At 42.8% G+C, this 16,500-nt stretch overlaps 1 protein-coding gene across 2 annotated transcripts in view; it reads right to left on the reverse strand.

The window, feature by feature from the left end:
- Positions 1 to 16,500, reverse strand: part of zfpm2a (zinc finger protein, FOG family member 2a) — a 941,730-nt gene that overhangs the window by 277,637 nt on the left and 647,593 nt on the right. Inside the window, exon 4 of one of the 2 annotated variants that reach the window (XM_060823362.1) lies at positions 572 to 693. The exons of the other annotated variant lie outside the window; for it this stretch is intronic. Coding sequence (XP_060679345.1) covers positions 572 to 693 — 122 coding nt within the window. The remainder of the gene's footprint in view (positions 1 to 571; positions 694 to 16,500) is intronic. 2 annotated transcript variants of the gene reach the window in all.

Here is a 16,500-nt window from a genome sequence, read left to right on the forward strand (position 1 = left end):
GATTGTGTATAGTTCTGGTCACCACATTATAGGAAGGATGGGGAAGCTTTGGAAAGGGGTCAGAAGAGATTTACTAGGATGTTGCCTGGTATGGAGGGAAGGTCTTATGAGGAAAGGCAGAGGGACTTGAGGCTGTTTTCGTTAGAGAGAAAAAGGTTAAGAGGTGACTTAGTAGAGGCATACAAGATGATCAGAGGACTAGATAGGGTGAACCGTGAGAACCTTTTTCCTTGGATGGTGATGGCAAGCACGAGGGGGTCATAGCTTTAAATTGAGGGATAATAGATGTCGGACAGATATCAGAGGTAGTTTCTTTACTCAGAGTGTGGTAGGGGTGTTGAATGGACTGCCAGCAACAGTAGTAGACTTGCCAACTTTAAGGGCATTTAAATGGTCATTGGATAGACACATGGATGAAAATCGAATAGTGTAGGATAGATAGGCTTCAGATTGGTTTCACAGGTTGGCACAACATCAAGGGCCACAGGGCCTGTACTGCGCTGTGATGTTCTATGTCCTATGTTCAGGGAACTAGATCAGTTAATCTCTGTACAACTTAAAAGTGGCATACCAAAGAACTGTTGTCAGTTACTCCTATGCTGCCGTTGAAAGGTCCCCAGGTTGTACCACCAGGTATTTGTTGCCGACTGCGAATTCTTCTCTCTCCATTTTTCTGGAATATCTCAAGCTCACCTGGAATGAAAAAGAATGGATTATTGTTACAGCAGGACACATGGTAACCAGCATTATAATTCCAGTCACTTCGCAGATTCTGGGTGACCTGCTAAGTATTTCCAGTACTGTATTTTGCTTTACTTCAATGTTGCTGACTTTGCTTCCAATCTCCACTGTACAAACGTTTAACTTTCTTATTAATCCTGGAAAGTGGTTAATGATATCTTCTGGATTTTTTTTTCAATTGATTCAGGATTAGAAAGGAAGTTTTATTTCCCTCATGCATTGGCCTTGGGTTTTTTTTAACAGGATTACAGATGGAAAGGAACTCGAGGTGAAAAAAAATCTCTTCTCGAATTGAATTTGCTAAATTGGCTTAACTTTATGTCCTCTTGTGACAAACTCTCCTGCCATGGAAACAGTTTCTCCTTACTTATTCTATAAAACTTCTTCATAATTTTGAACATCCTTGATAAATCTTCTTTTAAGCTTCTCTGCCCTCAAGAGAACAACCTCAGCTTTTCTTGTGTCTCTACATAACAAAATTCCTCATCCTCCGTGTTATAGTAAATCTCTATCATACCCTTGTCAAGGTCTGGGAATTATTGTCAAATTATATTGCCTACGACTGGACTCAATGCAGCAGCTAATGCCCAACCAATGATTTGAAAAGGTTTGGAATAACCTCTTTACTGCTGTACTTTGTCACTATCTATAAAACTAATGATTCCACATGCTTTTTTTGTAACTTTATCAATTTATCCTGTTGCCCTCATATATTTGCATGTGAAAACCTAGATCTCTCTTCTTACACCTACTTTAACAGCGTGCCCTTGGTTTATATTGCTCCTTTTCACTCTTTCACCCAAATATAGCAAACTGATTTTTTAATGCAAAAACAATTGTGGATGTTGAAGATCTAAAACATAGATAACCAGAAAGTGCTAGAAAAACTGACTAGATCTGGCAAAGAGAAAGATAGAGTTAACGGTTCAAATCCAGTGACCCTTCATCAGAACAGATTTTCTATCTACTTAAATTAATCATGAAAATTTGAACAGGATTCTCTACTGAGTTTTTCTTTTGCCAGATTTTTCTGTACTGACTACACTGAACATAGTGTAATCATAGCATTCCACATCACAACTTTAAAGTAGTCCTATACTAATACTCATTGTTGTAGGATTCTTTTCAACTGTATTAGCACATTAAAAGTGAAGTGACATTAGTCAGTCTCATTCCATATCTCAACAGAATAAAACTGCCTGCAGTACAGCAGAAACTGTAATTGGGCAGTTGTACTGGGAAAATCCAAAAGATACAACTGTAGCAGGCTGGAGGTTGGTGTAATGGAATTATTGAAGAGGGAGACAGTCTCCGTGGTGACTGAGATTGTGGTATTACTTGCTGGACCAGCATAATGAATGTTCCAGATTACATTTTATGTGCGTATGGTACACCTGACCTTGAAGTTGATATTGAAAAAAAATGTGTCATTCTACTGCACTATCAGTAGGGATGAGTGCCAGGAAAGCAGATGCCTTGGATTGATAAATGCTCATTTCTTTCCTTCCAGTCAGCAGGGAAACAGGTGCCTGAAGTAAGAGAACCTAACACAAAATTCTAGTGTTGGACAGGTAACAATATATCTTCAGGTATACAACATGTGCATACATCTGCATGCTTTCATAGAGAGAGGCATGCAAGAATGCTTGCATGCACACACAAAATATCTATACAAATCTATTCTTACATTCCTACAGATATCAAGAGCTGAGGGTAGGGGTGGGAGGTAGTGGGGGTTTGGCACTCATGATCATGAATAGTTGATGCTACTTAAAGGCAAATTGTAGTTTGATTGTAAGAGATGGCACAGGAGATTTTCAAATATCAACCTTGAATCTCTGAGAATGTCTGAACATGTGAGTGCAAATTTCAGACAAAGCATTGCAGGTTTTGACAGAAGAGATGACATCCTCTATCTGCAGAGTGGCAATGAAGGTCTCAAGCACATAATCAAAATGCAATAGGAACAACTACCAGTGGAGTTTAATGACAGAGGTATCACTACAAGAACATGTGGAAATTCTCAGATGAATGAGTTCATCTTAATTTTCAAATACTATATTCTACCAACTGCTCCAAAATTCAATTCGTTATACTGGCTCATGACCCACCTACCGACAATCTCTTTCAAATTTGTACACTGTTTGAAAACATATATGTTTTATTTCAGGTGTTACCATTTAGCAAATCTTCAAATCTAGCACTGACAACTCAGCTCATACATAGGGGCAAACATGACATTCAAATTTACTACACAATCATCATTGACATGCTCTTCTTTTTTTAGCAGGTGAAGGTAGTGTACAACAACAGAGCAGCAAAAACTGGAGGAGGACACCAATGCCATACTTTAACCACCCTGGAGAAAATAGTATCTCATTACTATAAAACATCATGAGGCTGTGACCACAACTAATGTTTCTTCTCCCTCCTCAATTTCTTTCTCATCCCACAAGTTGATGGATTGGTTCCAACTCTCAAGTTGCAGATTGTATTAGGTTTCACTTCTTATTTTTTCCCTCTTCCCTCACCACAAGTCAATCTTATTTTAGATTCCAAAGAAGTACAATTGTGTCAGTCAATAGAGGAAGTGAAGACAAACAACTGCTGTGACTCAATCTTACCCATGCAGCCAGCAGCTCACAAACATTGTGCAGATAAAAGCAGTTCGATCAAAGGAAGGATCTGCGTATGATTTGATACTTGGGTCAGGTGAAAAAAGCCAGAGCTAAAGGAAAGGATAGCATGAATCCTAGCTTGCCAGACAGCAAACTTATATAATAGTTTCACTGCAAAGGGATCAGATAGGGTCTTTGAAGACCAGGTTATACAGATGGCTGGTGGCTGTACACTGTCAAATATATGACTCACTAGAAAACCTGCCAGAAATATTGTAGTCAATATCTAGGAGCACAATGGGATCCAGGACCAAATTGACACTGTGAAGACCTAGCTGCCCAATTTGTCCATAATGATCATTTGCATCACCACATGATACTGTCTCTCACAACTGATGAAACAGCTTGCAATGTAACACATATCAACAATTCTGACTTCGTGCTAGTGAAGTGTTCAACGCAAGCTGGATGAACAACAGCTCAGCTTCCGTTTGGGGATCTTACCGCCTTCAGGACTAAACATCGAGTTTACAAATTTTCCAGCACAAACACTTTTTTTCCATGTCTATTACCAACTCCAGCACCCCAGGTCTTCTCGTGAAATGCATTGCTTTCAGCACAGCCAATCAATTTGCAATTATAGTACTTATACGTCCATTATCACCTATTTAGCTTTTCTTCTTCCTTTATCCCTTTGTCTGGTTATCCTTTTACCTCTTTATCTGGGCTCCCTTTCCACCCATCCACTCACTCATTCCCCCGCCCCTCAAGCCTCATCATCCGTATAAATATTATATTTCCCTATTGATTTCAGAACTTAAGAAAGCTCACTGGATACGAAACATTAATTCTGATTTCTATCCACAGATACTGCTGAGTTTTTTCAACAATTTCTAGTTTTGTTTCTTCCAGTAGAGTACAGTTTCTGTCAAAAGTCTGGATGTTACAATGGAAGCTCAGATTGCAGTTATCAAGTTTCTAAACTAACCTGTTTAAACATGGTCATCAATTTCCCCAAAGGATCCAAATGGCTGAGACAACTCCTTCCAAGATTAGCAGTGGAGATAAACCTACTATCTTTTCTCAAAATTACATCTTTTTAGTTCTAACCCATGTGACTGTAATTCATCTTGCTGCTGTCTGTCAGCCAAACATCCAGCCAGGCTTGGGTCTTGGGTTTTGGACCCTCCAGGCTCATCTTCCTCAACTGAAGGTCAGCGGCTTTCCATTAACCATTCTGCAGCTACTGAGCAAGCATCTGGTAGAAGTAGTAAGAGGAGCAAAAGTACATGGAAGACAAAGGGAATGTACCAGCATGTAATTTTGTTTGTATGCATAATACTACAATTGCTTTTATAAAACTGGAGTAGAATGAACATTGTCTAGTGCTTTTTGTGCCATTGGAAGAATGGCAACATGATGGTCAGTGATGGATGAAAATTCAGGAACATGAGACTATTGTTGAAAGAAGGAAAGTATCTGAAATTGCTCATATCTCATATCTAGTTCAGGAACTATTCTAGCGTGCAGAGAATAGCAGCAAGGGACTGTTCACATTCTTGCGTCCCTTCTTTATATTTATTTATTTATTGCCTTATTTCCCTCTTATCCACATCCTTTTCCTCCTCCTCTCCTTTACCCTGTACTCCTTCTCTTCAGCTTCTCACATAATAACTGGGAACAAGGGCAGCCCCCTCATGATGGTGAGGTTGTACACAATAAGATTAGATTACTTACAGTGTGCAAACAGGCCCTCCGGCCCAACAAGTCCACACCGACCCGCCGAAGCGCAACCCACCCATACCCCTACATTTACCCCTTACCTAACACTATGGGCAATTTAGCATGGCCAATTCACCTGACCCACACAGCTTTGGACTGTGGGAGGAAACCGGAGTACCCGGAGGAAACCCACGCAGACACGGGGAGAACGTGCAAACTCCACACAGTCAGTCGCCTGAGGCGGGAATTGAACCCGGGTCTCTGGCACTGTGAGGCAGCAGTGTTAACCACTGTGCCACCGTGCCACCCACAATGCAGCATACTGCCACTGATACTTATTTAACTGACTCAAAACAGCAGAAGTTGCTTGAGGACACATTGGTTTGAGCTATAATGATCCCTGTGACAGCATAGGTCATGATTCCGGGCAGTGGTGGTATAATGGTAATGTCATTAGGCTAATAATCAAGAGATTCAGTTAATGTTCTGGGAATAGGGTTTCAAAACCATTGTGTACATGGTGAAATTTCAATTCAATTAAAAATAGTATTAAAAGCGAGACTAATGGTGTCCATGTAATGTAGTTGATCAATGATCAATGATCAATGCCCCATAAGGAAGAAAATCTAAATGTACAACAATGTAGGGACCTTTAAATTGCCCACTGAGCTGGTCCTGGCAACCCATTCGGTTCAAGCGGTAATAAATACTAACCCAGACAGTGACACCTTGATTACAAACATAATAAGAAAAACATACTGTTGGCAGATTCCAGAACACAGTCATGATGCAAAGGATAAACAGACTTGTTACCCATTGTCACACAACAGCCAATCTATCATCTACCACATTGAGTCATAAGTAGGTGGCAAAGAACACTTGCATAATGAAGCAATCTTGACTATTACCAGGATAATAGGCATTTAGCTACGTAAGGCACAACCTGGGATCTTACATTACCTTCGAGTAAAAAATGAGGTCTGCAGATGCTGGAGATCACAGCTGCAAATGTGTTGCTGGTCAAAGCACAGCAGGTTAGGCAGCATCTCAGGAATAGAGAATTCGACGTTTCGAGCATAAGCCCTTCATCAGGAATAAGAGAGAGAGAGCCAAGCCGGCTGAGATAAAAGGTAGGGAGGAGGGACTAGGGGGAGGGGCGATGGAGGTGGGATAGGTGGAAGGAGGTCAAGGTGAGGGTGATAGGCCGGAGTGGGGTGGGGGCGGAGAGGTCAGGAAGAGGATTGCAGGTTAGGAGGGCGGTGCTGAGTTGAGGGAACCGACTGAGACAAGGTGGGGGGAGGGGAAATGAGGAAGCTGGAGAAATCTGAATTCATACCTTGTGGTTGGAGGGTTCCCAGGCGGAAGATGAGGCGCTCCTCCTCCAGCCGTCGTGTAGTTGTGTTCTGCCGGTGGAGGAGTCCAAGGACCTGCATGTCCTCGGTGGAGTGGGAGGGGGAGTTAAAGTGTTGAGCCACGGGGTGATTGGGTTGGTTGGTTCGGGCGGCCCAGAGGTGTTCTCTGAAGCGTTCCGCAAGTAAGCGGCCTGTCTCACCAATATAGAGGAGGCCACATCGGGTGCAGCGGATGCAATAGATGATGTGTGTGGAGGTACAGGTGAACTTGTGGCGGATATGGAAGGATCCCTTGGGGCCTTGGAGGGAAGTGAGTGTGGAGGTGTGGGCGCAAGTTTTACATTTCCTGCGGTTGCAGGGGAAGGTGCCGGGGGTGGAGGTTGGGTTGGTGGGGGGTGTGGATCTGACAAGGGAGTCACGAAGGGAGTGGTCCTTGCGGAACGCTGATAGGGGAGGGGAGGGAAATATATCCTTGGTGGTGGGGTCCGTTTGGAGGTGGCGGAAATGGCGGCGGATAATACGTTGTATGCGCAGGTTGGTGGGGTGGTAGGTGAGAACCAGTGGGGTTCTGTCTTGGTGGCGGTTGGAGGAGCGGGGCTCAAGGGCGGAGGAGCGGGAAGTGGAGGAGATGCGGTGGAGGGCATCGTCGATCACGTCTGGGGGGAATCTGCGGTCCTTGAAGAAGGAGGCCATCTGGGTTGTGCGGTGTTGGAATTGGTCCTCCTGGGAGCAGATGCGGCGGAGACGAAGGAATTGGGAATATGGGATGGCGTTTTTACAGGGGGCAGGGTGGGAGGAGGTGTAGTCCAGGTAGCTGTGGGAGTCAGTCGGTTTATAATAGATGTCTGTGTTGAGTCGGTCGCCCGAGATAGAAATGGAAAGGTCTAGGAAGGGGAGGGAGGAGTCTGAGACAGTCCAGGTGAATTTCAGGTCGGGATGGAAGGTGTTAGTAAAGTTGATGAACTGTTCAACCTCCTCGTGGGAGCACGAGGCAGCGCCGATACAGTCATCGATGTAGCGGAGGAAAAGGTGGGGGGTGGTGCCAGTGTAGTTGCGGAAGATGGACTGTTCCACATATCCTACAAAGAGGCAGGCATAGCTGGGGCCCATGCGGGTGCCCATGGCAACTCCTTTAGTTTGGAGGAAGTGGGAGGATTGAAAAGAGAAGTTATTCAGGGTGAGGACCAGTTCAGTCAGTCGAAGGAGGGTGTCAGTGGAAGGGTACTGGTTAGTGCGGCGGGAAAGGAAGAAGCGGAGGGCTTTGAGTCCTTCGTGATGGGGGATGGAGGTGTACAGGGACTGGATGTCCATAGTGAAAATAAGGCGTTGGGGACCGGGGAAGCGAAAATCCTGGAGGAGGTGGAGGGCGTGGGTGGTGTCCCGAACGTAGGTGGGGAGTTCTTGGACTAAAGGGGACAGGACCGTGTCGAGGTATTGGGAGATGAGTTCGGTGGGGCAGGAGCAGGCTGAGACAATGGGTCGGCCGGGGCAGGCAGGTTTGTGGATTTTGGGCAGGAGGTAGAAACGGGCGGTGCGGGGTTGTGGGACTATGAGGTTGGAGGCGGTGGATGGGAGATCCCCTGAGGTGATGAGGTCCTGGATGGTCTGTGAGATGATGGTTTGGTGGTGGGAGGTGGGGTCGTGGTCAAGGGGGCGATAAGAGGAGGCGTCCGCGAGCTGGCGTTTGGCTTCAGCGGTGTACAGGTCAGTGCGCCAAACTACCACCGCGCCTCCCTTGTCTGCGGGTTTGATGGTGAGGTTGGGATTGGAGCGGAGGGAGTGGAGGGCTGCACGTTCTGAGGGTGAGAGGTTGGAGTGGGTGAGAGGGGTGGACAGGTTGAGTCGGTTGATGTCACGGCGGCAGTTGGCTATAAAGAGGTCGAGGGCGGGTAGGAGGCCTGCACGGGGTGTCCAGGTGGATGGGGTGTGTTGGAGGCGGGAGAAGGGGTCGCCCGCATGGGCCCCAGCTATGCCTGCCTCTTTGTAGGATATGTGGAACAGTCCATCTTCCGCAACTACACTGGCACCACCCCCCACCTTTTCCTCCGCTACATCGATGACTGTATCGGCGCTGCCTCGTGCTCCCACGAGGAGGTTGAACAGTTCATCAACTTTACTAACACCTTCCATCCCGACCTGAAATTCACCTGGACTGTCTCAGACTCCTCCCTCCCCTTCCTAGACCTTTCCATTTCTATCTCGGGCGACCGACTCAACACAGACATCTATTATAAACCGACTGACTCCCACAGCTACCTGGACTACACCTCCTCCCACCCTGCCCCCTGTAAAAACGCCATCCCATATTCCCAATTCCTTCGTCTCCGCCGCATCTGCTCCCAGGAGGACCAATTCCAACACCGCACAACCCAGATGGCCTCCTTCTTCAAGGACCGCAGATTCCCCCCAGACGTGATCGACGATGCCCTCCACCGCATCTCCTCCACTTCCCGCTCCTCCGCCCTTGAGCCCCGCTCCTCCAACCGCCACCAAGACAGAACCCCACTGGTTCTCACCTACCACCCCACCAACCTGCGCATACAACGTATTATCCGCCGCCATTTCCGCCACCTCCAAACGGACCCCACCACCAAGGATATATTTCCCTCCCCTCCCCTATCAGCGTTCCGCAAGGACCACTCCCTTCGTGACTCCCTTGTCAGATCCACACCCCCCACCAACCCAACCTCCACCCCCGGCACCTTCCCCTGCAACCGCAGGAAATGTAAAACTTGCGCCCACACCTCCACACTCACTTCCCTCCAAGGCCCCAAGGGATCCTTCCATATCCGCCACAAGTTCACCTGTACCTCCACACACATCATCTATTGCATCCGCTGCACCCGATGTGGCCTCCTCTATATTGGTGAGACAGGCCGCTTACTTGCGGAACGCTTCAGAGAACACCTCTGGGCCGCCCGAACCAACCAACCCAATCACCCCGTGGCTCAACACTTTAACTCCCCCTCCCACTCCACCGAGGACATGCAGGTCCTTGGACTCCTCCACCGGCAGAACACAACTACACGACGGCTGGAGGAGGAGCGCCTCATCTTCCGCCTGGGAACCCTCCAACCACAAGGTATGAATTCAGATTTCTCCAGCTTCCTCATTTCCCCTCCCCCCACCTTGTCTCAGTCGGTTCCCTCAACTCAGCACCGCCCTCCTAACCTGCAATCCTCTTCCTGACCTCTCCGCCCCCACCCCACTCCGGCCTATCACCCTCACCTTGACCTCCTTCCACCTATCCCACCTCCATCGCCCCTCCCCCTAGTCCCTCCTCCCTACCTTTTATCTCAGCCGGCTTGGCTCTCTCTCTCTTATTCCTGATGAAGGGCTTATGCTCGAAACGTCGAATTCTCTATTCCTGAGATGCTGCCTAACCTGCTGTGCTTTGACCAGCAACACATTTGCATCTTACATTACCTGCAGACTGAGGGCATGAAATCTCTTTGATTCATAAACAAAATCACAAGTGGACCATGCAAGATGATATGGTCAATGGCATCCTGCAGTATGGGGAAATCTACATTGTATGGAAATCCCCCTACTCATTCCTTTTGCTTGGCTCAGGTTTGTCTCTTCAAATGGAGAACTTCACTGACTACGTTCTTGCAGCAATGTATTGCAAATTGCATGATTTTCCTCATATCTCCAACAGCAGCCTGGAAGGAACTAGACCCATATAAAATAAGAAAATGGAAACTATGGCAACTATAGGCAAAACAGTTGAGGTTGAGGTTGCAGTTGTAGCTGCAACAGTTGATGAATTTCAGTCACAACCAGATTAATAACAGACCTTGAAAGGAGGTTGACAGGCCAGTGGAATTGGTGGACACTTGGCAGCTGTGATACAATACAGAAATGTGAGAGGTATTTCTTTTGCTAGGAAGAATGATGAGAAACAATGGCATCATTTTAAGGGGATTCGGGAGCAAAGAATTGACATATATTTAAAATTATGCAACATTCAGAAAAAATAAATGAAAATAAACTATTTTCATTGACAAAAGGGCTAACAAAAATCAGAATTATGGTGTAGAAGGAGGCAAACGACCCATCTTGTGTTCACTAACTCTCTGAATGTTTTGACTTAGTGCCAAATTCATGACTTTTCCTTTTAGTTCTGCACATTCTCTCAGTTTAAATAGCTATCCAATTCACTTTTGAATGTCTTAGTTGAACCTGCCTCCACCACCCTTCTAGGCAGCATATTCCAGACGTATGAACAAGGAACAAGACTAAGCCATCAAAGTCTCGATGGTATGATTAGTAAATTTGCCGACAATATGAAAATTGGTAAAGTTGTCGCTAGTGAGGAATATAAAGAAAGCAAGAAGTAACTCAAGCATGGAATTAGGAGAGCAAGAAGAGGCCATGAAATACTTTGGCAAGTAGGGTTAAAGGGAATCCCAAGACATTCTATACATACATTATAATCAAGAGGATATTCGAGAGACGGTACGATAACAGAGGGAACGTGTGTTTGGAGGCAGAGGACATGGATGAGATCCTAAATGAATACTTTGAGTCAGTACTCAGCCTGAAGAAGGATATGGAGGATAGGGATATTTGTTTGGAGCATGGTAATATGCTTGGCCATTTTGAGATCAAGAAAGAAGTGGTGTTGAGTCTCTTAAAGGTGGATATGTCCCCAGGCCCAATGGTATTGACGCTGAAAATGTATTGCTGGAAAAGCGCAGCATCATTGGATGCTGCCTGAACTGCTGCGCTTTTCCAGCAACACATTTTCAGCTCTGATCTCCAGCATCTGCAGTCCGCACTTTCTCCAATGGTATTGACTCCAGGTTATTGAGAAGACGAAACTGATGGGGCCTTAATCACGATCTTTGTATCCTTATTAGCCACTGGAGAGGTCTCAAAGGACTGGCAAGTAGCTAATGCTCCTCTGTTCAAGAAAGGAATTAGGAATAAAATAGGAAACTATAGACCAATGAGTCTCACATCAGGCTTCAAATCTAGTTGCCACATTACAGGAAAATGTGGAGGCTTTGGAGAGAGTGCTGAAGAGGTTTAACAAGATGCTGTCAGGATTAGAGGGAATGAGCTATAATGAGTGGCTAGAAAACCTCAGGTTATTTTCTCTGGAGTGGTAGAGGTTGAGGGGAGACCTGATAGAGGTCTATAAAATTATGAGATGAATCGTTAGAGTTGATGGTCAGAATCTTTTTTTTCCCAGAGTTGAAATATATAAAACTAGGGGCTTGCATTTAGTATGACAGTGGAAAGATTCAAAGGAGATGTGAGGAGCATGCTTTTTACACAGCGTGATAGGAGTCTGGAATATGATGCCAGGGTTGTTGGTGGATACAGATATGATAGTGGCATTTAGCAGACTTTCAGATAAGCACAAGAATATGCAAGAAATGGAGGATATATGGACAAAGTGCAGGCAGAAGGGATTAGTTTAATTTGACGTCATGTTTGGCACAACATCATGGGCTGAAGGACCCTTTCCTGTGCCGTACAGTTTTATGTTCTATAGTGAGAAAAGTTGTCAATGGATACAGCAGGATACAGATTAGTTGGAAAATTGGGCAGAGAAATGTCAGATAGAATTTATTCCAGAAAAGTGTGAAGTGATACATTTGGCAGGTCAAATGCAAGAGAAAAATATATAGTAAATGGCAGGATATTTAGGAACATTGATATGTAGAGAGATCACGAGTGCAAGCCCATATTTTCCTGAAAATTGGCAACACAAGTGGATAGATGATAAAAATGGCTTACGACATACTTGACTGCATCAGTCAAGGCACTGAATATAAAGCAGGCACATCATGTTGCAGCTATATAAAATTTTACTGAGATCACATTTGGAGCATTTTGCACAGTTCTGGATGGCATGTAATAGGGAGGATGTAAAGGCTTTGGAAAGGGTACTAAAGAGGTTTTCCAAGGTGTTGCCTGGGATTGGGGTGCATGAGTAATAGGGAGAGGTTGGACAACTTGGATTGTTCTTGTTAGAGCAGCAGAGAGAGTTGAGCAACCTGTTAGAAGTAAATAAAATCATGTGGATCATGGATAGTTGGAGTCTTTTCACCAGGGTGGAAATGTCAAATACTCAGGGGCATAGGTTTAAGGTGATAAGTAAAATGTCGAAGATAGATGTGTGAGACAAGTTTTTTAAACAGAGGGAGGTAGGTGGCTGGAACGTGCTGGAACGTGGTAGAAGTTCCAGATGGTAGAAGATTGATGGAAGATGTAATAGCATTATTTTAGAGGCATTTAGGCAGACATATGAACAGGTAGGAAATAGAGGGATATGGACAATGTGCAGGCTTGGGATTAATTTACAATGGCATCATGGTCAGTGCAGACATGTGAATTGAAGGAACTGTTCCTGTGTTGTGCTGTTCTATGTCCTACAAACTACTGCTTTTTTGAAATAGCCATCTCAGATACCCTGTCTAAGCAGCTGCCCTGACCTGTGCAGCATTACTTTCTTCTGCAAATCATGCTCAATATCTGGAAGCAACTTTGTCAGTAAAAGCTTTTTAAACGTACATAAAAAAACCTCCATTCCAAGCAGAACTTTCATGCAAACCTTCACCAAGTATTGGAAAGTTCCAACAGCATGGAAGATTGAAGTCATAATAAATAATCCATCAAATAAGCGTCTTTATTTATTCAGGGATATTGAAAAAATGTAGGTAATTATCATTTTAAATAAAGCTGTCAGGATGGGGCTGTTGACCTTCAAATCGTCTTGTTCAGTTATGCAAGGTTAAAATATAATACAAAATGGATTTAGAAAATGACAGCATTGTTGTCAATTTGGCATTAAAGTTGATGGGCATCAAACCTAAATGGTCTGTGTGCTGCTGCTAATCACTATGTCCCTTTATCCGGAGGACATTGGAAAATGTTTTTAAATATTATTGGACCTTACAGTACCAGAAAAAATGGGATCTATATATCGCCATATTTTTCCTCCCATTTTTCCTCCCATTTAGTGACAATCATATGCACTCATGTAAATATCCAGCTATCACTTCATTTGCACAAATAATCCTCTGGAGTTCCACTTGCTGTGTTACAGTCACTTCATTGGACAGGTGGTTGAAATGTATCACATGGATAAACTTGATTTCTGCTGGATTTCCAGTATCAAAGTCAGAGTTGGGCCAAGGAAAATATCAGTCCTCAGCAAAAGTGTCTCCTGACTTGTACACACAGCAGAATGATTAACAAAATTGAATTGCAACAAGTTACAATGAAGATAAGATGACCTATTACTTTAACTACAGCATTAAACAGAACAGTAGAGAAATATTATTGTTTTAGGTAAAAGACAGGTTATGGTACAGTTAATGGACAGAGGTTCAATCTAACTCAAAACCTGGCTTTGAATAAAGCTTTGGCCTGCAGGTTCAAGTACAGCTAAGTGAAAAGCTGTTCTACAATCAATATCCAGGTCTAGTGCAAGGCTGGATTTTATGTTTCGTGGTGAGTGAAGGAAGTGGTCACCTCACCGCAACTCCTGGACTCTCAGTTAGTTCAAACTAATGTTAGACAGCCAATGACCAGCTGCCATACAGAATAAGTTCAATTCCATGGTAAGAGTGAGACAACATAACGGAGAGATGATTTTCCGGAAAGAAGAGACAGGTAACAGAGTTTGTGAGGAGAGCAGAGAGGTGCCCAATAACAGTACAATATGAAGGCAATAGCATGAATAGACAAGAGCAGGTTACGAGGACACAGTCAGACCATAAAATGGTAAGGTTTCAAGTTGAATGGGAAGCCAAACCAGAAAATCGTAAGGTATCACATCGAAAGGGGTTCCAGTTCACAGCAAAACTTCAATGGAAGAGACAGGGCTACACAACAGGGAAATGATTTCAAGCAGAGTGGAGCAGGGCCAGATAACAGCAAGGTTTCAAGGAGAGTGGAGAGGGAGCAGATAACAGCAAGAATTCAAGGCAATACCAGAGGCAGATAACAGCAAAATTTCAAGGAGAGCAAGACCAGATAATAGTAAGATTTCAAGGAGAGTGGAGAGGGACTACAAGCAGCAAGATTTCAAGGCAGCTAACTGCGAAATTTCAATAAAAAAGCATTACAGCAATATCTTAAGGACAATGGATCAGTTTATAGTGAAATTTTGTGGAAAACAAGACAAGACCTGAAAACAGTAAGATTTCCAGGAGAGAACTTAAACATTTGAAAATGAACTGATTTCAAGAAGAACAGAGAGGGACATACATCAGCAAGATTTCAAGGAGAAAGCAGGGCTACATGACAGCATGATTTCAAGATAAGAATAGGATCTGTAACAATGAGATTACAAGGGGAGGGCATTTATATAGCAGGACCAGATATATCAAGATATCAAGAGTGGAATATTAAGATCCTAGTTGGTGGTTTTACTGAACAAGTCAGATCCCAGAACAAAACTTCATATGTTCAAACATTTTAGTTTTGCAGTTTTGTTATCATGTCAGTCACTGAAGATGTTCATGAGAAACTTGTACTTTTGTGAACGTATTTTTAAGAAAAGAACACAAGAGGACAAAACAAAAGAAAATTAGCTATATATATATATTATATATATATATATAAAAAAGGAAATTTGAAAAGTGCTTATTATAAGTAACAAAAAAGAAAGATTCAAATCTATTTCTCAGCAATATCTTTTACAGATATTTAACCCCATCTTCAATATTTAAAACTGAAGACATTGCAAGCATTTTCTTTTAGTAACTCTAGAAATTATTATTTCTATTTCCACCATGATTGACTGACAAAGACCAATTCATGGGCCTTTCTCCCTTAACTCAAAGATCCTAGTTGGTGGTTTTACTGAACAAGTCAGAACCCAGAGCAAAACTTCATATGTTCACACATATTAGTTTTGCAGTTTTGTTATCATGATGTCAGTCACTGAAGATATTCATTTTAACATCTTTAATATTGAAGTAACTTTTTTTAGTTACTTTGATGTTAAAGATGTTAAAGAACACATCTGCTGATATAAATCTTTTCTTCTGAATTGCTCCTGGTCTCTGGCCTCTTTTTGTCCATATCCTAAAAACTTAACATAGTAAACACTATCATTGTCATTCAGTTTAAGTCACACGATTTCTTGGAAATGCTATTTTGACTCATTAATAAACAAAATTTTGTTAATTAATAAACAGAATTATTGACCTTAAAAAAAGTCACCTTCACAGAACTGAAAATCAAAAACCCATTTACTTCTACTTTCAAATACTATCTCCAAATAACATTATAATGTGAATCTTTATCACAGCTTCCTCAGAACAAAAGATAACCTTAAAAAATATTTTCATTTTCTATAACAATTTTCTTGTTGCTTCTTCTATTTTACATACTTGGTAATAATATATTTACATTAATCATTTTCAATAAAAATCATATTCTTCATCTCCATTTTGATATTGATATTTGTTTTCCATATTTACTCTTGATAAAGCATCCCCATTTCAAAACTTACTTTGCTTGCAAGATGAAAGATTTTCAAACTATGTCATTGTGGCATTAAATCCCAATGAAACAGTTTCATATTCTTATCGCGTTTTGCTAAACAAAACCTAAACAATTATGATCTGGACAATTAACATTCTCTACAGTATTATTAATTATGTGGACTTCAAAATATTGTAGAATCTAAGATCATAAAATGTAGGAACAGAAGTAGGCCATTTGGCCCATCAGATCTGCTCTGCCATTAAACGAGATCATGGCTGATCTGATAATTGTCTACTCTAGTTTCCTGTCTTTCCGGCGTAACACTTGCATTTCTTCCTGATTAAAATCTGTTTATCTTAGCCTTGAATATAATTAGTGACACAGCCTCTGATTCTGCAACAACCTTTTTAAGTTATATTGTTAGATTTCTGGAAGAGAATATAATATAATATTCTGTTGTTTTATTTCCAAACAATTCATTACTTGTTTAAACATCTGTGCCATTAAATGTGAAATGTGATCTGTTTGGAATTCAGTTTTAGATTAATCCATGTGCTGTTAAAAAAACGGATTGACGTTTTCACTCACGTTAAACATAATTTTTCACAAAG

This window comes from Hemiscyllium ocellatum, chromosome 4 (genome assembly GCF_020745735.1).
Source record: "Hemiscyllium ocellatum isolate sHemOce1 chromosome 4, sHemOce1.pat.X.cur, whole genome shotgun sequence".
NCBI lineage: Eukaryota > Metazoa > Chordata > Chondrichthyes > Orectolobiformes > Hemiscylliidae > Hemiscyllium > Hemiscyllium ocellatum.